The sequence below is a fragment of the Larus michahellis genome, chromosome 10 (genome assembly GCF_964199755.1).
Source record: "Larus michahellis chromosome 10, bLarMic1.1, whole genome shotgun sequence".
NCBI classification, from domain to species: domain Eukaryota; kingdom Metazoa; phylum Chordata; class Aves; order Charadriiformes; family Laridae; genus Larus; species Larus michahellis.
This window is the reverse complement of record NC_133905.1, coordinates 11374577-11401422: the sequence shown is the minus strand read 5'-3', so window position 1 is coordinate 11401422 and position 26846 is coordinate 11374577. Positions and strand designations below refer to the sequence as shown.

Sequence of the window (26846 nt, the reverse complement as noted above, 5' to 3'; positions counted from 1 at the left end):
CATGTTGCCAGCTCCCTTGCTCCAAGCCTGCCCCCGTCACATCAGGGACAGGATGTGAGCTGGGCTTTGTACATGTGGACCTCCAGGTCCCTTCTCTTTTTCCAGCACGGGAATCACCCGTTAGTCGCTTGGCTAGATCAGTCTGTTGTATCTAAGCAAAGTCTTCAGGGCCAGCTGATCATTTTATTTGAGTAAAGGATTGTTGTTGAAGCTCTCCTCTTTGAGGAGTTGGCTGGTGGCCCCTTGGATGGAGCCAGCCTTGCAGAGGAGCTGCAGCTCAGCGAGGCGCTGGGTACAGACAACCGGCGGCATCTCCTCTGGCTCGCAGCATCCCTCTGCTGCACCTGTGGAGTGGAGTTGGGTACAGGGTAGATGGAGGAGGATTATTTAATGAAACAAAGAAATAGAGGATGAGATGGGGATGGGGGTGATTTGAATCCAAGGGTGGCAAAGAAGCTGCTTCACCCAGGTATGTTGGATCCTAGCTGTGTCCTGTAGCATAGCTCTGTGTCCTGCCTGTAATTATCCCCAGGTTTCCCCGCTCTGGTGCTGGGAGCAGTGTTGGAGCTCTTGGCCTTGGCTCATTTTGATGTGTGGCACAGAGGGTCAGGGTGGTGGGAACAGGGAGGGAGCACGTAGCAGCCTGTTTCTCAGTTCTGGAGGAAGATGAAAGAGCTAGGTACGAATGTCAGAGGGAATAAGTGCTGCAAGAACATCTGCTTCTCTTTTTTGCATCTTCTACATTTTATTCCTCCTCTTCATTTTGGTTCCTTTCCTATTCTCTCTAGTTGGTTCTTCTCACCTCCCCCTGTTCTGTTCCTCCCAGAGGAACAGCACTACCCACTGCTGTCGCTTTGCACTATTTTTTATTTTTTTTTTCTTTTTACATACTGCTCCGCTCCTCGCCGGTTTCCACACGTTGTGCGGCTCCTCAGCCTGTCGGAGGAGAGCTGCAGCAGGGCTCCCCTCCAACGTGTCTGCCTCCTACCACCGCTCCTCTACATCTGCTGCTCCAGGAGAAGAGGGTGTCACAGGAGAGGAGATAGAGGAAGCAGGAGTGGGAGAGACATGAAGCAGCTCTGAAGCTCGGGTGCATCCGGGCTTCCGAGCTTGTGAGCTGCATCTTACCGCTCTGCTGGGAGCAGCTGTGGAGTGGAGCGGGGTGTGAGGACAGATGGGAGCTGAGAAAGAAGAGAGATTGCTGGCTGAGTCTAAATCCCTCCTCGTCCCACCCGGGAGAAACAAAGGTACTTGCCTTGCGAGACTAAAGGGAAGCAAGAAACCCTTCTGAGTGGTGGGCCGTGCCTCCGCCGGGAGAGGGCCCTTTAGCTGCTGACCAGGCTGTCCCTCAGTCCCTAAAGCCATTGTGAAACTCGGGGAAATATAGATGGTGGGAGAACTGCATGCCTGATGCTGCAAAGCCATTCTTTGCCTAAAATACGGTGGGGAAAGCTTAGCAGCAGTCTTAGCTGGGTGAGGATCTGGCTATCTGTTATTGCTCAGAGGTCAACACAGAAGGTCTCGCATCTGGAGTTTGGGACTGGGGTAACATGTTTTCTCTAAGGGCAGATTTTGCCCTGAAAATATCTTCTGTCTCATCTCTCTCTGCTTGTTGTGCTGTGTTTTGCTTTTTAATGACCATAACTGAAATAACGGACAGATGATGGTCTTGGCTGGCGAGTAAGTTTCCAGATTTACTGCTTGGACACTTCACATGGCCGCGGGACCATCTCTGATTTCTGGGAACACTTCCTTCCTCCTTTCTCAAGTTGCTTTTCCTGATGGGCAGCTTTGTCCACCTGGAAAGGCACAATATCCTTAGGAATCTGTAAAAACACATGGGATTTGGTTTTGTGCCCTTCTTGCAACTTCTCTGTGCATGCTTCTCCATTTCGGAGGCAGACGGTTCCTGCACAACTGCCCTGGGAACTGGCAGTGAGACAAGGCACGCCGGTTTCTTTTGCATCCTTGTGTCTGTTGCTCATCTCCCCACCCTCCAACATACCTTTCCATACATCCTGCAGTTCCCTGGATCAGTCCTTCCATGCCTGATAAACCTCAGGTGCGGAAACAAGCTTCTCCTGGTGTTACACTCAGGCCCATTGTAGCCGTAGGTCTTCATATTTCATTAATAGCTGATTGATACTAATATTGGTTTGAGCAGATGGGCTGGGAGGAGCTTGAGCTCTTTTTCTTCGATAGAAATAGGCTAATGGAAAAACAGTTGGAGAGTTGCTGCCTTGTTGTACTGGCTGCAGCGGTGGAACAAGTTAGCAAGAGGCTCCATAGGACTGGATCTTGTTACTGTTTTCCTTATGTACTGACACTGTAAGCAAGCATATGGCATTTAAGCAGCATTTCTATTTTTAAAGTTCTACCGTTTTTTTCCAGTGTATTTCCCTTCCCCAGCCCCCTTCCCGAATCAGGAGTTTCTAGCCACATGAAGTCACAGGCAGGGCTACATTTTTACCCTCCGAGCAAAACTTGCCCAAGAGGATGGTGAAACCAAAAGATAGAGCCACTTGAGTGAAAATGTCAAATCACTCGGGTGATAACGGTGCCGGATGTTCTGGGCAAACAACAGCTGGGCAAACAAGTCACGTTCTGTCTATCTTGCAATAAAATTGTCTTGGTCATCTCTGATGTGTACTTCCCCCTCCCCTCCAGTGCTTAGCTAGTTGGGAAACATTAAATGGTTGCCACTTCCCTAAGCACAGGGAGAGGGATTTTTGGTGGGGCTTCCCACTTACTCTGTGGCATCTTTGAATGAAACAGGCTTGATTCATCTCACAGTGAATGTGCTGTTAAAATTCTTCCTGGGTTAGGTGTCACCCGATGTTGGCTCCCAAATATCATCCCAAGTTTGTGCAATGTCTCTGAAGTACAGCATTTCAGTTGCCTATTTACTGGTCTCTGTTTTATGCCAGAAAATCTCCTTATCTTTGCATGATTTCCTAATGGATAAGAAAGTAGCTTGGGAGTTCATTTACTGTATCTTGCATTTAGGTGTAGCACTGAGCAGAATCAAGATGACTCTGTTGGTAGTGAGCCTTGTACTGATGTCATCCTTTCAAATCCCTGTTGATAGTGACCAAAACCCCTGACATTTAGAAGATGCGCTTGCTAGAGGATGCTTTTCTTCCTCTTCCTTCAGTAGGTGAGAAGATTTCCTGTTTGTATTTTAGTGCAGAGAGGAGGACCTTTGCCGATGTTGTGTGATTACCTGCTGGAGGCCAGGATTGGTATGTGGGTCTGGTTGTCCCAAGCAGCCTTGACCAGGCTTGCAGGCTCTTTGAGCAGCACAGATAAGCAGCACATAACGCAGGTGCTGGTAATCATAGAATGCATTGGGTTGGAAGGGACCTTTAAAGGTCATCTAGTCCAACCCCCCTGCAGTAAGCCTGGACATCTTTAACTAGATGGGATTGCTCAGAGCCTCATCAAGCCTGGCCTTGAATGTCTCCAGGGCCACGCTTGGTAAATCTAGGGATTCCCAAGTCCCTGTAATCATGGTCCCAGGTATCCGAAGCACCTCTGTGGTTTCGGGGGCTTTCGGTGTCTCTACCTGCTGGTCCCATGAAGGAGAACTCAGTTGCCTGGATGCACAAACGTGAGCTGGTTTACCGCGGCCCCTGGCAATTGTTCACTTGCAGAAGTGCAAGCTCATGGTGGAGATTTAGGATGTAACTATGGCAGTGGAGAGGAATGTGTGAAAAGAGCTTGGAGATGTCAGAGCCACCCGCTCATGAGGAGAGGGCCACGTTAGCAGAGCTGTTGGCTAGCAGTAAACAGTCCTGGCACCCTTGTTTCAGGACTTGGCAGCAGCAGGAGTTGAACTGAGTCCAGCTTTACTCTCTCTACTGCCTGTTCAGTAAGTTGAGGACAAGGCAGATGATTAAGGAAATGTGGGGAAACTGCTACAGAAGCTTTTGGAAAGATAAGAGACTTTGGTCTCCATGTCTGACAGTCTGGCACTTCTCACTAGCATTGAATTCACATGCAAATCAAAGGCAACATCTACTCCCACAGGAAGCTTTATTAATGTACAGGCCTGCTTGCGAATCTCCGTGCTGATGAAGGTTGTGGGACTGACTTTGCTCTCAAATTAATTTCCCTGCCTATCCTCGCTTGAGTGCTGTGTGGCATCGGCAGCCTCAGCAGGGCTCCCACGCCGGTGCCCAGCCACGGGCTCCAGGCGGAAGCTGTTGCTGTGCGGAACCAGAGAAGGGGGTAGGGGTGCGGCGCTTGTCGGCTTGGATTAAATGGGATGTGCCGGCATAATGTGGGCAGGTGTCCACCAGGCTTGAACTGACATCAGCAAATTAATTTCATGAAGGCACTCCAAATGAGCTTGAAATACTTTGCATATAAGAGGAATGAGGGCTGGTGCTTCCCGCACTGAGCCTAGCCGTCTGTCTTCTACGCATCCCATCGTGTGTAAGGAGTGCGGATGAGACTTTGAAATGGCAGGGGTAGTGCTTGGTCTGGGGCCGGAGAGAGGAAAGGCTGAGCAGGGAAATGTAGAAAGGCAGAGGCACTTGGGAATCCCTGGATTCACCATACCACCAAGGATGCAGTAGCTACTTGATGCAGATGTTCAGTTAGAACCAGATTTGAGCTATAAACAACCTTCCACATCTTAAACCCAAGCTCATCTGATGCTTAGCTCTTATTGCTGTCAGTTATTTATAAGCGGAAGAGCGAAATCTTGAGAGAAGAGAGATGGGAAATGCCATTTCAAGCTGCAATCCCCAGAGCTGTCAGCTTGCCGCCATCTCACCCGCGCCTCCGTGTTTCTCCCTTGGCTATTCTGTCTATCCTGGCTCCTTGTATCCGTGATGATCCCTCTGGCCACCTCATTCATTACTCTCATTCTTATTAATCCTTTCCTTCATGTCCTGCTCCACCCTCCATGCTCGTCCTTCCCTCTCGCCATCGCTGGTCCCACCAGCTCTCAGCATCTGGACAAGTGCCAGCCGAACACGGAGCAGGGAGGTGTGGATGTCACCTCGAGCGGAGAGCCTGCACAAGGGTGGGTGTGCAGGGATGTGGGTGCTGTGCAGGTGGGACTGGAGCGGGGACAGAGCCCTGGCTTTGCTCCATCGGAGCCTTGCCATTGTGTGCCTGGCCCCACGGGCAGAGATCTTCGTTGGTGTGGGGTCAACCGTGGTAAGGGCTCGTGGTGGCAGCGGCCACCCTGCCAAGCTGCACAGAGCTTGGCGGCCAGCTCGAGTAGGAAGCAAGCACGGCTACTTGTTCTGGGAATCTTCAAAAATTTCTGGCAGCCAATTTTAGTTGTGCAACCTCTCAGCTGCCAGAACGGATAGAATATGATCATATCACATGAAATGCATGCAGGGTCTGCTATAGCAACTGTATTTCAAAGAGACAACACATATGGTGACTGGTTCTTTTTGGAATAATATCTATAAGTTGATGATGTTTTATTCAAAAAGGCTGTAGCTTGAAAGGTTAGGGATGTTCTGATTGTTTAGTGTATGATTAAAGAAAGGCTTCTGTGTTTTTTTTGGCCTATTGAATCTAATTACTGGGAACTAAAATGATCATTTGATTGCACATTTACCTGGAATTATTCTTCTGCAGAGCCAGTCTTAATAATATATAATAATATGTTGCGCTTGTACTGTATAGCGCTTCTTGTCTGAGCAACTCAGAGTGCGTTACAAGTATTCATTAATTAAATAAGCCATACAACACCCCTCTTAAGTAGGTGAGTATTTGTTGCCCATCCCCTTAAGTCTTCTAGGTTTTATTTCTGCTGCCTGTACCCACCCTTGAAGATGCTTTAACAGCTAAATAAGCTAATTCAATAAAAATAACATTTTTTTTTAAGCGTACTTAGCATTTTCTGCATAAAGGTTTCCTTTGTTGCATTGTATTAATTGGTAGGCTTGTGGGGTCTTCTGGTTCTTGACGCTGAACCGACGGCAGGGGTGGTTGTGTGCGTGGGAGCACAGATGCTCGCCCGCCCTGGTGTGTGTCCGTGCCCGGCAGCTCCTTGTACCACTCGCAGGGACGTGGACCGTTTTAGAGATGCTGCCAGGTGCACTTGAGCTCCAACCAGCTTGAAATACAAAATCTGATTTTACCTTCATCGGACCAAGCTCTGTTGGAAATCGCATCCACCCTTAAAGAGTTTTTCTGATCCAGTGGAGACTTGTTAGTAAATTTGAAAGAAGGGCTCATTGCCAGAGCGCGGTAAGGTCTCTCCTCCCCACTTGCCCTGGTGTGCTGGCCGGCAGCGGTGGTTCTTCAGCCCCCTGGGCTGTCTGATGTCCCTTCAAAAGTAAAAAGATGGGTCTAGGCCATAAAATAACACGATTTTGCTGGGGGTTGGTAGATCCGAGTTTGCAGTCCTTGGTATCAAACCTTTCCTGGCGGTTCTGCGCTGAGATGAAACACTTTGCAACTTGGAGAAGCAAGTGAAACCCGAAGCGTATCTGACTCCTTAATTAAATAGGTATTAATTAAATCACTCAGAGAGCATACACAGTAGGAGTAGGGAAGGCTTTTTCCCTCCTTCCGTGTAGGCATCTTGCAAAGGGACTATTTTTCTTGTTTTACATTAATGAAGTCTTCAGCCTTCCCACTTTTCCACCTACACATGTACTGAACGTCTCCAAGGAGACCAAGAAAGCCTGAGTCCGGTGCTCGTGAATCCTCCGGGAGCAGCGGGCTTGGGTCTTGCCAGCGGAGCCTCAGCTGTGCCACAGCCCGTCTTGCAGGGATCAGCCTCTTCCTTGCAGTCCCCTGGCTGGGGGGCCAGGAGGGAGCCAGGGCAGGGACTTTTTCCTTGTCCTGCTTCCCCCCATGTTTCCTCTTGCTTCTTTTCCCCACCTGATGGAGAAATCGGGCCTCATGGAACAGCTGGCTCTAGTGCCCAGGGACACTTTTCCCTTGCTTTGAGTGAAATTTTGCAATAATCTACCACCATGTGATGCTCTGCTCATGCTTTTGGGACCATGTCCCTTGCCTCTTCATCCCGTGAAGCCACACTGTCCTTTTGCTCCTCTGCCGCCTCCCACCTGCATCCCTGTTGCTGGTCTTAGTGATTTGGGGGCGTTGAGATGCTGTCCCCACTTTTCATTGCATTCACTCCAGCTCCTCACAGCTTTCTCAGCCTTTAGCATGGTACCTCCTGGACTCAGTATGGCTCCGCCTGCTGCTGGCTCTTCTCTTCCTCCCACCATAGCCTTCCAGAAACTTCCCTGACTTTCTCTGGCGCTTAGGAGAGCAGACAGTGATATACGACTGCCCTCTTCTGTAAAGCAGACCTGACCCACTAGAGAAGAGGAGCATGAAAGCCACTAGCACGTGAGCCTGCCTGGGAGCAAAGAGGGGTATGAGCTGCTCCAGGAGGATAACTGTATGGTGCTGCCACCAGGATTTCTGCAGTTACTTGAGGTTCCCAAGCAGGAGCTGAACTTCAGGTGCTGCTGGTTTGCTCTGTAGTCAGAATGGGAAGTCCAGTGGTGGGATATCACCCCATTGTGTGCAAGTGCTGAGTTGTGTTTCTTGTGAAAGCCACTGCTTTCCTCGGTGGAGGCGCTTTGGAAGTGGAGCAGTACTCCATGACCAAGGGGTGCCTTGACTTTATGCCATGTGTGTAGCTTCCCACGCCTTGTCTGCTGTAAACTCAATTTTCAAACCTCTTTCCTCGCAGGCTCTCCAGGTGGCACGGCAGCTTCTACTGCAACAGCAGCAGCAGCAGCAACAGCAGCAGCAGCAGCAACAAGTTAGTGGATTAAAGTCTCCGAAGAGGAATGACAAACAGCCAGCCCTCCAGGTAAGGGGAGCCTGTGTGCCTCCGTGAGGGGCTGGGGCTTGTAAAAGTTGAATAAATACGTGTTTCTTGTGAACATTGGGATGGGACCTTCAGGAGCTTCCTCCCAGTGAAGTCCACAGAGTGGCTGTGGCTGATGTAAGTGGCATGAGGACCGGTGCTTGGTGCCCTTGAAAATCCCACCCACGGCATATTTACAGATCTCGAGCATGTACTTTTATTAGTAGGGTTGGATCATGACAAAATGGAATAGCTTTTGTTACTGTGTCACTGTGCATAGGAGATTTGCATTAACATTTCTGTTTGATTGCTGTTCCGTTTGTAGTCTGTGTTCACTCAAACCATTGATTTGCTGTGTCAAGGATATTGGGAAATACTAGGATATCATATCATCGGTGTGTTTTTTCCCCTTTTATTGTCTGCTGATTTATGGACATCTTCAGAAATTAAATATTATCGGGCTTTGTGCCGTTATGAATTCAGAAAGCTAAAACCAATACAACATTCCCAAACACAAGATGTATGCACACATATGCGGCTTTGGAGAGCATTCTGCTAGTCTTGTGGGATAAATCACAGGAGTTAAAGACAAGAAAGACCTATTAGGTCATGTATCACATTTTCCTTTTTTTTTTTTTTTTTTTTGCTTTTCTAGTGTTAGAAATCCCAAGTGGTGGTGGGACCACTATTATTTTCCTTCGGACGGTTTTCCATAACAAAGCACACTCAGGAACTTTCCACTTTTAATTCCATCCTCTTGCTCCAAGTAATACTGCTTGTATAAATACTGAGTCAGTCCCTTGCCTCGCCTCGTGTTCACACTCCTCAAACATCTTAGATACTAACGTGTACTTGCCAGTTTTGGCAAATTATATGTATCTAGTTCTTTATGTATTTCGTAAACTGGCACTTCTAGACCCTTGACCACTTTGCAGGTTTGCAGCTGGTTATTGCTTTTATTATTGCTCTCTTTGCGATTGCAGCGTGTCACTGTATTTTTGATAATAAGTTACTGAATACAGCAGTTTAGTGACAGTCGCACAAAGCCCTGTAGCTGGGACATTTATCTTATCACACTCTTCTATATCTGATGCTTCAGCCTCTGTAGCCCCAAATTCTTTCCGGGTGTTTTTTTTTTTTTTTTCTTGCTTGTTGTCGTAGCACATTGTCAAACTCGTGTCTGTTTTGCTCTTTCTAATTTTTTTTTTAGTTTGATATACTATCACCATGAGTTCTCTGACAGCATTGCTGCTTCTCTTGCCTTTTATATGTGCTTCAGATTATTTTCCTCCAAAAATACAGATCCTAGACTCTTTAAATATGTAGTAGAATATGGAAGGTAAAGCCAACATCACTAAAGGCCTTGACAGTAAAGCGAGAGGACCTGATCCTGTGGTTCTTACCCGAATAAAGCTGATGGGGACTTCAAGGGGAGTTTTGTGAGCGAGGAATAGCTATTAACTGCAGCCCTTGGCCCAGCGTGGACAACTTCAAGCTTTCGTGTGGTGATTTCATCTTCAAAGCATTTTGCAAATACTAATCTCCAAAACATGCCCAGAAGGAAAGTCTGATAAGTAAGTAGCATTATCCCAGTTCTGGACAGGGAAACTGAGGGAAGCAGGTTAAGTGACTTGCTTAGGATCACAGAGGGAATTGGTTTTAGAGGTAGGATTAAGATTCATGAGTTCCTGGCTCCCACCCCCGTGCTCAGGCTGCTGGACAACACCTCGCACTTTATAGCCGAGCTATTATTCTTTTGGAAAGTATGAAACATTTTGTCATTGGGCAAATATACATTTTATTGGCAGCGTAGAGTGCCATAATCCAAAGCGTTACATTAATGCTTTCAAAAATATTTTATTTGGTAAATCCATAGCTGATCCATATGCCTTTTAATAGACTGTTCCACTGGGGACATTTTTAATGAGAGATTGTGCTGGCTAGGTCCAGTGTCAGGTACTAAAAGAAGTGCTTTGTTGTGCAGATGTCTTAAGAATAGCTCCAGAGGATGAAATATGACTGTGTTGACCTTTCAGCTGTGAGCTTATTTGTCAGGATTCAAATAAGTTGAAAGGATCAAACCAAACAGTTTCCGTAGTCAGACTGGGAATTGTGTTGCAGAGGTCAACAGTGAAGGCCACATCGCGGATTCCATAACATAGCCAATTGTTGGTACGTATTAAAGTACTGGAGCAGCTCCTGCAGTCAGAGACACAATTAAAATTCTAATTTATTAATGTATACAGAGAGCTGGCCCAGCCTGTCACTCACTGATTCAAATGACTGCCCAGTCTTTTTTTTTTTTTTTTCCCTTCCTCACTCCTGGTGCTTTTGCCGTCTTAAACGTACTGGAAGTCCTCTTGAATGTAACAGACCCCGGGTGCATCCCTGAAATGAAAATCTGTTGCTGAAAGGAAACGGTGGCGCCGGGGGTAGAATTTTTTAGTAAAACTGCACCCACGCAAGCACCCACACCCCCTCAAGCTGGATGGCGCCGCACTGACAAGGCAATACCCGTTGCTGACAGTACGTAGAATAAATGTTGAGGGTGGTGGAAATGCGCCCGTTTTTCAAAGGTTTGCTTAAATAATGAACCGAGTCATCTTTGCACTTAGTTTATAAATATAGATGTCTCATTGGGTAGCCGCAGCGGTTAGCAGTTACCTGTTTTTTTTCCGACAAACAGACTTTGTGCATAACAAGAATGCCGTAGGCATTGCTTAGCTCCGCTGTGCGTGGTGAGGGCACTGGTGCAAGCTCCCTAACACGGGTGCTGGGGACCTGTGTTTGCATCAAACTGGGGGGAAAGGATGCCATTCACCTGGGGTGCTGGTTCTCCTAATAAGATGCTCTGTGGCGCTGCCGGCCCCAGGAGGGGAGGCTGGTGTTGTCCCACGCAGAGCTGGAAGAGCTCCCTCCGTCTTGGGCTCTACAGTTTAATGCCAGCTGTCAGGTTTTGTCATGTAAACCCCACCGCCGCAAACAGATGTGGAAAATTAATCTAGTATACGCTGTGTAGCTAATCTGTAACCGCCTCGTGGATAATTTCCTATATTCCTTCTTTATTTGCTGATCAAATAGCCACGGTACTTAAATATATCCTGGCCTCCCATGGCCGCACCGGGGCACGGTGCCTTCAATCGCCTTTAAATGACAATGGGCTCCAGCGATGTCTTTGGGGTCTCTTGACCTTGATAACTCTGCCTGGAGACCTGCTTTTAGCAAATTTTGAGATATTTAGTGTATAAGATGTGCTCTGCTGATAGTTAAAAAAAAAAATAAATCTCCAAATACACGATGACTCACATTTTGAGCCTATCTCACGCTGCTGTGCTTTATATTTGGCAGTGACCTCTGGTTTCACAGCCTGATGACACAAACAAAAGAAAATTGAAAGTTAAGGAATGGATTTGGTAACCAGCAGTTGGGAAAAGAATATAAAAAATATCAGCCCCGCAAAAATTACTGGAAGTGAAAAAAAGACTAAAGCATGTTTGATAATATATTTGCCATAGACATTGGATTTCCTTGAATCTGTGAAACAAATAATTTAACAGGCCAGGTATGCTTAAGATTTTGAAAATGTGCACATTTTTCCTGGCCAAGAAAAATATATCTTTGTATTAATAGATGTATTGATTAAAACTTGCAGCTTTAATTGCTGATGCTCTTAACGATTATTCATTTTGGTTCTTCAAGCATTTTAGTTGCTGGCAAGAGCACACAGATTGGAAACAAATCAAGAGACACATTTTTCTCCCAAGAAAGTAAAAGTGCATGTGTGTTTTGGCAATACTAAAAATATAATTTTTTTTAAAGATGTAAATGTTGTGTGTTACATTGGGCTGAAAGTTGGATACCGGACTGAAAACAGATTTGGGACGTCCAAGTCAGTATCTCACAATTGAAACCCATCACTTGACTTTTTTATGTGATTAAATGAGATTTGTTGTGTGATAGTTAACCTGTGAGTATTTGGAGAGAAGAAATAATGAAATTACTAAGATGGAAACTTTTGTTTTTGGTTGACAAAACAGAAAATAAATCTTCCCTTTAAGTCACGGCCAAGAAAAGAATTTGGGTTTGGTTTAGATTTTCGGGGTGAGACTGGGGGAGGCTGAGAGGACAGAGCTGTCCTCGCCTTTGCATACCGCTGCTTTTTAAAGCAGCCTTTTGGCTGGGCTTTTGTAGAATTTAATTTGCATGCTGTATTTTCTTAATATTTCTTTCCAGTATCTTGAGAAATAGAAGAGGGCGAGAGGAAAAAAAAATCACTGTAGCTTGATGTCAGGGGCATTTATTATTGTTTTTTTATTAAATTCAAAATCGTTAGCTCGACAACGTAATAAACACCGAAAGGTGAAGGGAAGGGTATTCTCTGTTTCGCTTGGAGCACACAAGTACCAGGTTACGTAGCCTCAGGTTTTACACGCGGTCTGCCTTTTTTACATAATGGTAAATTTAACAACTGGTAGAGAAATTATGTCTCAGCAGATAATTTGGGAGGGGAGATAAATTTGCAAGTGTATTTATCGCATTTGTATGAGTATCTCTCTGTTTCACTCTTAAACACGAGAGTTGATCTGACTTTGGCCTGAGTCAAGCCCATGGGAATTTTGTCACCAACTCTAGCTGGGCTGAGGTTCCACTTCTCCAGAGTTTAAATAATTTACCTATGAAAATTTAACTTGAATTCTTCATTTTTATTTTTGACTTTGGAAATAAAGCAAAGTTGAGTTTTGCTGGTTTCTACCAAAGGACCCATAGCTTTTTTTTATTTTTCGTCCCTAAACCAAATTATAGGTGTTAGTCACTTCTTGGACTATGCCTCTGAAGTGCAAATATCAGCCGCCCCACAAGAAGAACAAAATCTGAGTCAGGTCTTCAAAGTTACACGATCAGCTTGAAAATTTTGATACTAAGGGTTTTTTCAGTGAAACCTGTGGGCCTTTTTTTGCTGCCATTTGTATTTTTTTAAAGCCTTTATTATTCAGTTTTTCCAGCTTTCCAGACTGAGCAGAAAGGTGGCAAACACAGTTGTTTTTCTTGAAAGAAGTCTATGATTGTCCTGTAATTACACAATTCCAAAAACCCATGGCTTCTAGGAAAATGCCAATATGTTGGGAGAGCTGGCAGTGTGAGGTACTGTCAGGAAATGTGATTATTCTCGTTTTATAGCTGTGTAAACCCAGGCAGAGAGATATTAAGTGACTCGCCCAAGGTCAGAGAGCTGCAGACCTTCTGTGGCGTTGAGGTGCGCGGCTCCTGCCTGGATATTTGGGAGTTTGGTATCAGCATCTTATAAAGAAGTCGGTCCTGAGAGGTAAAAACTGCAAGTAGAAGCCAGGATCCCTCATTTCCAGCGCTGCATCTCATTAGAGCACCCCAAGTATAATTTTCTAGCAGGTTTTCTGCCTTGACATTAAACATTTAGAGAGTAGTTTTTTTAAAAAAATGTGATTTCTGACCAGGTTGGGAGCAGGGCCGCGGGCTGGCCTTGCCGGGGTCCGGCTGTGTGTTCCCCACCTCGGGGAAGAGGAAAACAAATGAAACCTTCCTGACTGGTCAGAAATGTGTAAATTGCTGACAAAATGACACATGTAATTAAGAGTGCTCCTGCCATTTTACCTTGTGGTTTACACCTACAGTGTTGAAAAAAGAGAGTGACTCCCACCTCGCTAATTACCATTATCACTGAAATGGTAGGGTTTGAGTCATTAGTTCCATGTGCATTTAATTAGAGGAAGGCTGAAATTGGATTTAACTTATTACTTTTTCATGGATCACTTTCTTGTCATCACTTCAAATTGGATTGCAGCCCCAGGTAACTAATTATGAGCGCCACAGGATCAAGAGTGAAAAAAAGGTAATTAGGAATAACACTGTTGGACCCTTGCTGGTAGTCCACTTGTGCTTGGGAAGAAATGAGAGCGGTATTTTGTAGTATTACAGATTAGGGAGTTAAAGGTATGCACTGCTGCTAGGAATCATGGGAGACTGCCCCCTCCTATAGCGGTTTATATGATGTACAGCTGGGTTGAAGATGTTATAGCGACATGGTTCCACAATCAGCCCGTTAATACCGAGATTAAACTTGTAAAAGCAACAGATCGGTTGTAGGTATGAGGCATCTCAACAGCCGGGCAGTCAGGGGTCTTTACGTACGTGATTACACCCGCACTCTCGAGGCACTCTTGAGCCACGCTACCCAGCGGTTTAAGTCCAGCGAGCTAGAATTGATAACAAATTAATGAACGTATTAATGATCCGAAAAGATCGTTCATATCCGACAGGGAGATATATCAATCAGGAGAACAACGGTGAGGTTGATGATGTGTATGTCAGGAACTTAGCTCGCGTTGCCGCCGTGATGAAATCGGAACGGTGCTTCTCTTTTGTTTGCTGGAGAGGTTTCGTTTTGTTTTGCTTTTTGTGGGGAAGGCTTGCTTGGTTGGTGGTTGGGTTTTGTTTTTTTTTTTTTTTTGATCTTGTAGATACGATTGCCAAGTTCTGCTTTCTTCAGAAAATACTTTAAAACAAATTGTTTTATTTTCATGTGCAGAACAGAGTTCAGAACTGCAAGTAATCAATTTTATTGACACACTCTGAAAAAAAAAAAATGTTGATGAGTTCAAGGATGTGAAAAGATTGAAATTTCGAAGTACCCAACACTGAGTGTAGGAAAATTTCAGAAGCAGTTTCATTAAGCAAAGAAATCTATTGTGTAGGGATCTGTAAGAGGAAAGTCTGCTCTAGGACCTGATGATATTACAAGGAGGTGTCGGCAGCTGATTTTTGCCTTTAGAAGAGGAAAAGTTTCTTAATTTCTCATCGGAGTGAATCACAGTTCAAAGGCTAGCACAATTTCCTTAAGTTGTTTAAAATGGCTTTTAATGCTGTGTTAATGTAGGCAAATATTTGTGACTCAGTGTTGGGTAAGTGATGCTTGCTCATTATTTCCTGATGCAAGCAAAAGTATAGGAAATTATGTGAACACCATGCAGAGATGCTAAATAGACTTAAGAGTAACAAAATTCAGTTACGGAAATGAAGTCTTTCTCATTTACTTGACATTACAAAATAAATCTAGAGATTAAAAGGCATTACCTTTAATACAGAAAAAGAGAATCTCCTTTAATACATCTCAAATTGATTTACAATTTTTATACATAATACTCATCTGTGGTTGAAAAGGGGGCAACCTAAGGTCGAGTGATGTAGTGTTTCCATTTTTCCATATGAGTCTTACTGTGTGTGATAAAAGCAAACTCCTTTATTTTGTCAGTCTGCAGGAATTTCTGATGAAGTGCAGGGGTCACTTTTCTGTCAATTTGAGTAGGCAGCATTTTTGAACTACTGTTTCCCCCCCCCCCCCCTTCCTCCTACAAACCGTGGCCCTGATCTGACACACGCGTGCACACACACACACACACACTTAGAGTGCTGCAATCTGCAACTTATTAGTGCGCAGCGCTGGAGCCTGTCCAGTGGTTAGAAAATTTCCTGAAGCCTGGAATAACAGCAGTGGGTGCAAGTGCCATCGAACAGAAGTGACAATGAGGGGCAGTCCGGCCTGCCTGGCCAAACGCCCGGGCTGGAAAACCAGCTGAGATAGTCAAACGCAGGAAGATTGACGCGGTGCATCTGGGAAATGCTCAAAAAGTTGGGCTCTTGAAAAAATTACCTTCTGTGATCGTAAGACATCATCTGTTTTCCTACAGAGATTGTTTATAACAGGGTTTTCAAGCACTTGTCAAATAACCAGGAGTGAAGGAAACAGGCTAAAAATCTCTTACCGTTCAGATGAGTCCTGGTGTCATTGGGGAAAAAAACAAACTCTCGGCATAGATATCCGCAGCTTCCCCAGCCAAAGGGTGCCTGGGAGAAGGAGGGAAAGGAAACTATTAGTCAAAGGCGACACGGGGAGTACTCGTGGAGCGTGGGGTGTAGGTTGGGGAAGGTGCTACGCGGGGGCCATGGGCGCAGCGATGTCATTACAGGAGTCGCGAGGTGAAGTCATACCTAGTAACTGTTTTTTGTGTTGCTTAGCTTTTGTTACTTAGCTGTGATATCATGGGCAAAATATTATAAACATATCATGGCTATAGCTTGCTTGTGTAACAAAAGATCAGGAACTTTTATTAAGTTTGTTTTCCTTGTCATATTGTAAAAATTTATTATGTGTACTGTGTATATTAGAAACAGATTTGGGTAATTCTGTCTAAATGAAGTCATCCCAGCTATTTCCAGACTGTCTGTTTTTGGTTGTGAATAATTTTCATACATCAGATGGTTGTCATATTTAGTAGCTCTCTACATTTTAAATAGGACGTAACCCATTTTGAACTTCCACGGACTTTAGCTGCCTCTAATTTTTCGGGTTGTTTTGTTGCAGGAGTATTTTAACGTAGTGCCGGTGGCAGGGCAGAGCTGGACCCATGCTGGAGTCGTCCCTCGCCTTTCTGCATCAAAATAACAGATTTTTAACAACTGCAGTAGTACTTGTGGCTTTCAGCAGCACGCGCTGGGGAAGAGCCTGCCAGATACCTATTTCAGCTTGTCCCTTTGTGTTCACACTTTGCAACAAATATGTTAAAAAAAAAAAAACACTAAAGAAAAAGTACTATGTATCAAAAAAATCTTCTTCGATAAAAGAAATCTCTTCCTTCAAAGAATGCACGCTTTTTTTTTTTCCTTTAACAGAAGTGTGAAAGAAGTTAATGTTTAAATGTTTAATGTTTAAATTTAAATCATATACACATCTACATAGCAGCTAAGTTACTGTGACTGGTGGTTGGGTTTTTTTTAATCCTCAAGGCAAAGTTTCTTTAGTCAGCGTGGGGAAGCTCTGGTGTTCCTCCTGCACCGACCGAGAGCAGTACGCTCTGGAGGAATCTGCAGTGATGATCACAGAGCAGAATTTTGCCCTAAAACCGTCAACTTTGCCAGAAATACTTGAGTTACAGCAATTTGTTTAAAAAGAAAGGAGAAGAAAAAAAAAAAAAGGCAAGAAAGAGAGGAGGCATTTTGATCTAGCTTGCTTGAGTGGAGGAGAGCAGCTGTTTGCCTTGTGTTTAAATCTCTAGAGCTAATATTGAAGTTTCAGGGCAACAAGTGCAACAGAATAGAATAAGTAGAAACTAAACCCAGGGAAACAATTGGAAATGCCGCTTGGATGTGGCTCCGGAGCTTGACAGTTTTACAGCTGTGTCGTCAGGTTGGCAAAATATTTTGTGGTGTGTGCAAAGGAAAGGCTGTTGCGTTGCTGAAATGTTTTTATTTCCCTGATAAGTGTAATCTGCCTTTTATAAATTACTAATCTATTTACGGTGTAACATTAATGGCGCATAATCTCAAGCCATTGAAAGCCTAGAAAATTAAAGTAGACTGAAGGCATAAGAAAGAAACGTACTTTATGTCAGGATGAAGTTTGATGAAGCATGGAGAAGATGGAACAGATTATTAAATAAACTTTGAGAGAAGATGGAAAAGGCACTGAAATCTCTCGTTTTGAAAGGAATTAGTTTACTTGATTATATGCAACTGTATCACACTCAGGAAAGTATAAGACAAATGAAAGCAAAACAAAATTTAATTGAGCTATTATTTTGCAGACTTTGGCTCCGTTTCAGACAGCCTAATCAAATTGCGCTTTGCTGAAATAACTAATGTTAAATGCAGTCTACCAACAGATGTTTAAACAGAGACTAATTGGAAAATCTACATCCTGGGTTTAGCGTGTCTAGCTGAAAAAGTTTTGAAATTGCATTTCGAAGTGAGGTGGGGAGATGACAGGAGGAGCTCAGGTAGCGATGGGTGTCGGAGAGCAGCACACACCACGTCCCCTTCGTGCCAGGAGGCAGCAGTGCCCGTGCTGGAGCCACCAACGTCACTGATGCCGTAGCTTGGTAGCATTTGGACCAACTCAGAAAGTTGTCCTCCATCACGTTACACCACAGGAGTCGTGTGGCAGCTCCACAGCTCATGCCATGTGCCAGCGTGCATTGAGTACGCAGTGTGGTGGAGCACATGGATTGAGGGTGTTTAAAGCGGTGCATGTGATTATCAAAGCTCAACACTTTCTTGCCTGTTCTGGCATGGTGGCATGCATTTTGTAAGTGGTACAGCTTCAAATAATACGTTGCCATGATTTAAGTTATTAACCTGTGTGGCACATCTCAATTTTGAGCCTTTTACAACATATCTGTGCCATCACACGGACCTCTTGGATGGGTTGCAGTAACTGGGTTGAACTGCTCGGGCTAGATTTGTCCCATGATTAAGTGACAGCTGCCCAGGGAGTACACTGGCTCGAGGGATCCCAGACGGGTTTTGTTCCCTGCCTCTGATTTTTCTTTTAAATCGGTTTTACACCAATTTATGGTGTAAAAGTCATGCCAGCAGTACCAAGGTGATCACGCCTACTGTGATTTCTTGGTAGGGTGATTTTGTTTGTGCACTTTGCTCCTCGTCAAGACTTTGGGCTGAAGAGTTACTCGTGGTTTGTGTCCTGGGCTTTGAGGGGGGTTGGTTTGTGTTGTGCAGGTGCGGTGCACATTTCCATGTTTGCTGTGAGAAATGTGTATCCCAAGGACTTTGTTGTCCTAGGAGACAGTGTTTTATGCATTCAGACAACTTCTGGAAGAAACTGGTTTTTAATATATACAGTCATGAAGCAAAAGAAAAAGTCGGAAACACTAGTGACAATTTCCCCATCTTTCATTGGCAAAAAAAATTAAAAATCAATAGAAGTGCTTTGGCTATCTCTTAATAGCTCGGATAAACATCCAAAGGAAACTTGATGGAAGATGCCAACTGCCAGCCTAGCCTGTTGTTCATAGCCACAGTGCAAATTTAGTAATTTTAATCTTACTGGTTTTACTTGCAAGAATAGATGCATAAAGACCTGTTTGTTGGTGATCTGTCACCGTTATCACTGGCCGCATTATTAATTTATGAACCTCCCAGCTCCATCCCAACGGGAGCTCTCTTGGGGCCAAGGTGGCAACCTGTCACTTGAAGCTGGATTGTAACCCATGTCTCCATTTCATGTGGTCGTCTTCATGGCATCCTTACTCTGGAACAAGAGCGAGATACAAGTCGATGAGCTATCCATAAAGTGCATTAGAGAGGCCTCGCTGGCTCTCACGAAGGTTTGCCCGCTGTTGTCTCAGGGCAGTGGCTCCTCAATGGAGCCATGTGGTGTAATGGCCTGGTGTAATACAGGCCTGGTGTAATACAGGCTTAATAGCCAGTATGTAATGGGAAACAGCCAATCTGAGTGTAAAATAAACAATAATGCACATATATATATTTTTTTTTTCCAAATTTACCAATTGGAACCTTACAAAAGACAGATTACGTTTTATGACTTGTAAACAGCAGGGCAGATATTTCAGGAGAACTGCAGACAGCTGTAATTTTGTGAATGTGCACAAATTACTTGGAAAACAAATATTCCTCTGCCTACACAGCTGTATTCACAACCGTGGACCAGAATGCCTTTTGCATGATGCTCACGCCTGGTTCTGTGGAATATAATAATGCTCAAATGAAGAAAATGCGATTTAAAAGTGAAGTCAGAATTAATACTCACTGTGAAAACCTCTATTACTGGCTGAGGTGTTGGCACGGGAATGGATAAACCACTTCAGGAAAAACGAGAACTAGCCAAAGCATTTATTTATTCTGAGATCAAGAGTGGAATGCTCAGACTTTTGTAGTAGAGATGAACGTGTTTTGGGCTCCCCAGTTCACGAGGGACAGGGAACTGCTGGAGCGAGTCCAGCGAAGGGCAGCTAAGATGATTGAGGGACTGGAGCACCTCCCTTATGAGGAAAGGCTGAGAGAGCTGGGACTCTCTAGCCTGGAGAAGAGAAGGCTGAGGGGAGGCCTTATTATGGCATACAAGTATCTAAAGGGTGGGTTGAAGGAGGATGGTGCCAGACTCTCTTCAATGGTTCCCAGTGACAGGACGAGGGGCAATGGGCACAAGTTGGAACATAGGAAGTTCCGTTCAAATACACGGAAAAACTTCTTTATGGTGAGGGTGACAGAGCACTGGAACAGGCTGCCCAGGGAGGCTGTGGAGTCCCTTCTCTGGAGATTTTCAAGACTCGCCTGGATGCAGTCCTGAGTAACGTGCTCTGGGCAATCCTGCTTTAGCAGGGGAGTTGGACTAGGTGATCTCTAGAGGTCCCTTCCAACTCTGAAGATTCTGTGATTCTGTGTCTGTATCTTCCAGAGATGCCAAATGCTGTCTATGCAATCCTATGGGGTAAACGTTAAATTGTATTTGGTTGTTAAAGAGGGCTGCAGGGCTGCGCCTGGTCGCACGTGGGGAGAAGGGCTGTGGGAAGGAGGTGGGGGCTCCCCCCGTTCCACAGGGGCTGTGGGTCCGCGTCTCCCTCGGCCCTTTTCCTCCCGGTTGTCTGCACCCGGGTGGATTTGCAGAACACAACAGAGCTGTCGTTCACATCGTTCAGTTGCATGCTGGCAGTTCCTTCTGTTTGTCCTTTTACTGTGCAATAAGGAGTTTATACAGGGAAGTATGAATAACAAGAGAGAAGGCAAAGAAAATCCCCAGAAGTAAAAACAAGGCCAAGCAAGGAGGAGTAAAGCACAAGCTGGCAAGAGCCAAAGGCCTTGCATTGATTTTACTTTTAACTTTTGTGTTTATTCAAAGGCTGTGGATACAGGTTAACTTCCTTTGCTCAATATTTATTGGTACGTTACTTGTCTTAAACTGGAACAATGAGCACTTTGTTGATTGGGTTAAGAGATTGTCCCATTTTATTCAGCCTCCTGCACCTCTCTCTGTATCTGCAGGTTTTAAGCAGTTTATTTTAATTTCAGATTTCTAACCTTCCATCGTAAATCGCTGCTGTGCCACCGACAGCAACACTTGAGGGACTATTGTTCGTCTTTTCAAAGTGGTGGGAGCACACAGCGGGGCCATTAGCTTCTCTGAAACCTGACCTTCCTTGATGATATTACACCTTGCAGATTCGGAGCAGGATAAACATTTTAAAGGAGAGGAGAAATATCAGATAGGTTATTTTTCATCAGAAAAGGTTGTAGAAACATTCTGTGCAAGAATTAAAAATAGGAGGAAAAAACCACCCCATAATGGCAAGTTACCTTTCTGTTTGACAGCTGTCAAAGATGCTACCCCAGTCAATTAATAGGAGAGTGAATGCCTCCTCGCCGTTAACCACGGTAACCCTTGAGCAGACGGTTACGGAAAATCAGTAAAGTCACAGTGTAGTGAATGAGGACTGTACTGATTTCACCCCCATTTAGCCGTGGCAATGGTTTCGGTGCTATTAGGGATGGACCTATCCTGGGCAGTCTCCGAGGCTGCCGTGTGTGGAAGATGCCCCCAAAGTATTGGGTGTTTCTCTCTGGGGGACAAGCGTTAATATAATGCAGAACATAGTTAAGATATTTTTAAATCCTGTTGTCCGCAACTGACACTATAAGGGAAGGTGTGTTTATGACTTCCATCGCTGTTATTTTTTACTTGGGTTTGTTCCTTGGAAAGCATGCTCATTTTGAGGCCTTCACTCAGCTGTGTCTACCCAGAAGAAAAACAAACCCATTTTTTCTGGGAGAGCCCGGCAGTGGACACACCAGAGCAGCGGGGCCAGCTGCAAAACCGTGGTGGTGTTTTGTTGCTAATTCTGCAGGAGTGAGCGGAGGGGACCACCCTGTCTTTAAAAAAACAAAACAAACAAACAAAAAAACCCAAAACCCAGACCACTTTCAGTTTGCAACTTTGATTTTGCTGAAAAAAAGCAAACTAAAAGAAAAAGGCAGCAAGCAGCCTTATACCTTGCACAGGATGCTATAATAATTACTGGGGCAGTTTTTCCATTCCCACTTGCTTTTGCCTCACACCTGCAGGAGACTGGTTCTTTTGCTTCTGTGCTTCGCCACCAAAGTACTTTTTTTTTTTTCTGAAAACACAAGGAAATTCAATTTCCTAGTATGCCTCTCAAGTCAGGGCAGTTACGGCAACAGGAGTTGCAAATGGCTCATGTGTGAGAGTTTAGGTTGGAGCTATTCGTCCGGGGCCATGCTGAGGTGCGGGAGAGGGAAGATAATTGTAAATGTTCTTGTGGGGATCTGACTGACAGCTTATTGTCTGCAGGCAGTTGAGTAAAGAATAGGAAATGAGTGAAGTGTAGGGGATCTGGCAGGCTGCAGGCTCTCCTGATGGCGGCTGCTGCACCGAGCAAAGCACCCAGGGCTCCCAAACCAGGGGCACCCGCGGCACCCCCCTACCCGATGCACCCGCAGAGGGACGGCCCTCGGGCGGTTCAAAACGTGTGTGGGATGAGGCTGGTCTCATCTGGGGTGCCCAGAGTGGTCTCGCCCCCATGGTCAGCGGGGTGGGGTGACCCCAGTTTGTGTGTTACTGTGATGGTTTCCAACCAGTAACGTCGGGGGACAGCAGGGATGTCCCCCGGCGCTGGTGGATGCCCGTGGTCCATAAGCAGAACAAGAGAAGGAAGTGTCTTCTCCCCTGACTTTGTTAACACGAGGTCTCTTTGGTAACTTTATAATATCATGAGGTCAGGGGCCAGTTACATGTGTTTTGAAGTTTTCATTCTCCCACTTTTTTCTCTGCAGTGACACATGCCCTCGGGTCCAAGTGCCCATGAGAAGCCCCCGATGAGCATTTAAATGTTACAGAGCGGCACGTGCTATATTAAAAAAAATACTCCTCCCCCAAAATCACACTGTATTTTTTTATATCTCCTTGCCTATGTGCATTAAAAAAAAAATAAAAAAAATCCCAGCTTTGCATTGTTAGTGTAGGCTTCTGAGCCAGATTGTACTACAGAGTACACTGATGTGTCTTCCCCTGAGGTATGGAAAGATCTATGTGTGCTAAGCAGGTGTTTTCGTTTGTTTAATTGGAGCTGAGTTTAGCACAATATTACAGATAAATGAATTACACATGTTCAGTAATTCATAGAAACTGATCGTTGTTTTGCTTAGGCACTTGTCTTCGCATCCAGGTTTGCAGAGATAGTGTGCTGGCAGACGGGGATGGAGGCCTTTTAAAAACAAAAACCAGTGTGTACATGAGGAGAGCCTGATGTCTGGTTGCTAAAACAGCAATAACTATTTTGTCTTTGTTTAAATCGTAACATTTTAAACTTAAATAGTATCCTGTTTTGACAAACTACAAAAACCACAGGTCTGTAAAAGAAGCGCACGTGGCCTGTGTCGGTAGTCGGTGGCATCTCTGGGCAGGAAGCTTTGGGGTGACACAGGCTGGCGGTGACGGCACTGGGGATGGAGAGACCCAGGAACCGCCCGGAGGGCTCCAGAGCTTCTCTGTAGCGCTGCGCCCAGAGCAGCCGCTTATATGCACATCTCTTGGCAAGAAGACGACTGACTGGTTTGCTTCTACCAGTGTTTTTTATTTATTATTAGTCACTTTTTCTGTCTCTTTTTTTTTTTTTTTTTTAACCGGGCTTCCCAGGCTCAAGCTGCCACCCCCCTCGCAGAGGCGCTGCGGAGCACGAGTGCCTCCAGCCCGCTGTCACTGCTGCCAGGTGTCACCGCAGCAGGACCGGACCCGAGGATCCCAGTGGAGCCCCCCTGGTGGGAGCAGCACAGGCGATACCCTTGGCCCCACTCTCCCCACCAAGGAGCACCAAGCCAGAGCCCACGGGGCAGCTCAGAGGTGCTGCCTTTCAAAGGATGAGCAAAACCGGTTGCTTCTTACAGCTTCCCTCCTGGTTTTGAGTAGTCCCAGCCCTTGGCCGGCTTCCAAATGGATAATTACATTCAACTTACCCAAATTTCCTCTGCAGATTCAATTGTAAACTATTTTCTCGCTCTCTCCTGCCAGTGTTGTATATAACTGCACTGCGCAGCGTTAAACAACTGTCACACGCAGCTCCAGAGCCTGTGGAGTTTTAGGCACAAAAAGTAAAAGGTCGTAGCAGAACTTGTGCTGAACTTTAGAAGAGTGTTGTTTGTGCCTTTCCAGTTCATGAAGTACTTCAGAGCGAGCTCTTAGATTAAAGGTGTGGTTGGTGCGTAAGTCACTGTTGTTGGCAGACAGTGCCAGCACTTGAGACTGATTGTGAAAAGTGACTTATTCGGGGATGTCCTCTCTCAGGGATGTCCTCCCCTTCAAGCCTCCTGATAATTGAAATTAAGGCTGTTTAGCTGCATTCCTCATTCATCTAGGAGTTTTTTAGTGCATCACCTGTAGAGCCACTGTATATATTCCTTCCCTCATGCTGGTGACAGCTTCCTACCAGCCTCCGGATGGATGCCACCCCTCCACCAGCCACCAGAAAAGGGTCTTGTGTGACAAGGGTGGCGTTCCTGCGCTGGTAGGAAAACCAGCAGCCCTTACTCACACGGTTACCCATATAAAGGTGTGCCTAGCGAAGCCTGCATCCTAGGATGTGATCCAGGCAGCAGGTCTCGGCGCAGCAGCGTGTCCTTCTAAAGGAAGCCAAAGGCACGTGGGGAAGTGCTATGTGATCTGGGAAGTGCTCCTGCATCCTCTGGGTTACATGGCGCCACCACAGTAAATCACAGTTAAAAGTGAGTTGGAAGCTTTTAAAACTGTTAACTTGTTTGAGGCTTTTCCTGCTGCACGTGTCGGGATGGGATTGTTCTGCAGGAGGCTCCTGGGAGTTAATGTGTGTCCAAACCCAGCAGCAATCTCGGGAGGTTTGTGTCAGTGTAATCTATAAACTTTTAATTATATATATAGCTGAGTAAATAGCTTGAAATTTCTTTAAACTCTTTGTTCACGAATGTATATTAAAAAGTGCCTGTCCCACACACCCACACACCCTTTTCCTTCCTTCCTTCCTTCCTCATTTTACACCCACTTCCAGCAAGGCTTTGGCTTGTGGCATCCTTCCTTATGCCGGGAGCTGTGGCCGGATCTCCCTGCGGGGCTGGCCTGGCCGGGGGCTCGCATGGATCACCCGGCCCCTCCGCTCTGCCGTCCTCCAGGCATGTGTCCGGTGTCAGAGGACAGCGCAGGAGCTCTTGACTGTTGCTGGGTTTCCCACTTGACGTGCAGCCCGTTTGGGAGGCTGATTCTGCAGCTTCAGACACTTTAATGAGATGCAAATTGTTTGTGATGCTGCCTTATTAAATGTATTGTAATTTTAAAATCATTTGCTTGTTAATTGTATTTAAATAGCTGCCACTTAGACAAGCAGAAAGTTTCCAGAAAGATAAATTGTTTTTTCTTTTTACCATGTTTGAAAGCGGCTCCGATGACCTCTTTGCGCTGCTTTGATAAGGCACTTTCCAAATGGAAGCGTGCCCTGGCCGTGCTCGCCTCCTGGTCCTCACCCTGTCCCCCAAAGGAGAAATACTCACCCTGTTACCTTTCTTCTGTGAAACCGCAGTCCCTTAAGGAGGTAATACAGAGTGGCTTGGGAGGTTTAGAGTGGCGGTAGTTTACTTTCCCCTCTCTTCAGCCAAGTCGGATCAGCCTAGGTCAGATTTTGGGGGGTGTGTGATGAGGATGCTGCTGCCCCCGTGCAGATGGGATTTGAAAGGATCCCGAAGATCCAGGGGATGCTTACATCTTTGAGCCCTTTGAAATTCCCAGCCCATTTCTGTGTCGGTGTATGTCTGCTGGGCCGCCGAGGCAAGGTCGCCCGTCCTCCGCACCTTCGCGGCTCTGTCTTCTGTGTATTGAAATAAATGGCAAAGTTTCTCTTGGCTGAGCAATATGAGGTCCTTATTGACCCCAGTTCGGCTTGGTTTAGAGCTGATTTTGATCGTACATCGTTGCTAGCTTTGGCGTGGAGCGAGCTATGTGGTATCATTTGTATTTTATTTGTATTTGAAATACCGTCCTGGAAAATGAAAAATAATATTTCTGTATCAGTTCGTTCGTTCTTCTTCCATCGGTTGGAGGGCCCACCCTGCCTGCGCTCCTGACTCTTGTTTTCCAGCCCCTCCGTGTTCAGCGCCGGACCCTCCTGTCAATTCCGCCTCGTTTTTCCAGTGACATTTCATATTCCCTTTGTTTTCTGTTTGCATCTTTGTTGTGCGGCAGGATCAGTAATAATAGTTAATAATTAGCAGTTCAATAGCACTCTTCACCTTCAAAGCAATTTTAGGCATTAAATCACCACAGCTCTGCTGGCAATATTACAATTTTGACTCGTTACTTCACCAGTGTCACAGAGGCAGCAAAAGCCACGTTTTTATGGAGGCCAAAATGGGGTCATTTTTTTAGAGTACAAAATTGGCAAAAAACAAAATTTTCTCCTAGGCTGACACTTCGTTTGCCAAATTTCAGCATAGAGCCAATTTTTAAAGCTGAGTAATAAACACCTGAAAAGTTCTGGTTTATAATGGCAGTGCTGAAAAGCCATTAAATGAATGGCTCCGCTATAACACAAGAAAACCCTCTTAAACTGTCGAAAAACCTGTAAAAGCTGGATGGAGGCTTAGGGAACGCCAGCTTCGCCTTTGAGCCTGGAGCTGAGAGATGCAAAGTGAACCTGCGGGGACTGGTAGGGGACATCGTTAGGGGTGTCCCTTTTCTGAGATGGGGGAATGGTCTTTTTTCCCCAGTCTGTGGTGGAGCTGGGTGAGAATCCTGTCCCAGGTGAGCATCTCTCCAGGTCTCTCAAGCCATAGGGAGAGGGAACGCGAGGAAGAGCAATGGGGATGGAGCTCCATGGGAGCAATGAGCAGAATCTGGGACAAAAGGGAAAGCCTGGAGCAAAGGAGGCATTGAAGGATGCAAGGCGGCAGAGGGGGTTTGGGAAGAAACAGCGTGGGGGCGGTGGTAGGGAGCAGCACGTGGGGATGAGGGCCAGGAGCCTGTGCAGGACATGACCAGCAAGGTGGCAAGAAGCCCCGCGTGACTGGTTTTCTCCTGGGCCCGAAGGGCATATTTCTGCGCAGATTTTTGAGGAAGCGAGGGCAGCTCCACTTCCTTCTGCCTGTGACCCGTGGCTCACTGGCACGCACAGGTGCAAATGCCACATCCCAGGTGAGCATCGTACATGCGGATGGCCAAGAGCAA

At 45.6% G+C, this 26846-nt stretch overlaps 1 protein-coding gene across 16 annotated transcripts in view; it reads left to right on the top strand.

Annotated features, from left to right (window-relative positions):
- FOXP1 (forkhead box P1) overlaps nucleotides 1-26846 on the top strand; it is a 391349-nt gene that overhangs the window by 273026 nt on the left and 91477 nt on the right. For 15 of the 16 annotated variants that reach the window (XM_074603302.1, XM_074603310.1, XM_074603308.1 and 12 more), the window contains one exon: nucleotides 7685-7807. In XM_074603302.1, coding sequence (XP_074459403.1) covers nucleotides 7685-7807 — 123 coding nt within the window. Of the gene's footprint in view, nucleotides 1-386; nucleotides 1248-7684; nucleotides 7808-26846 lie in introns of those variants that run through there. The other variant, XM_074603314.1, reaches the window with a different exon arrangement.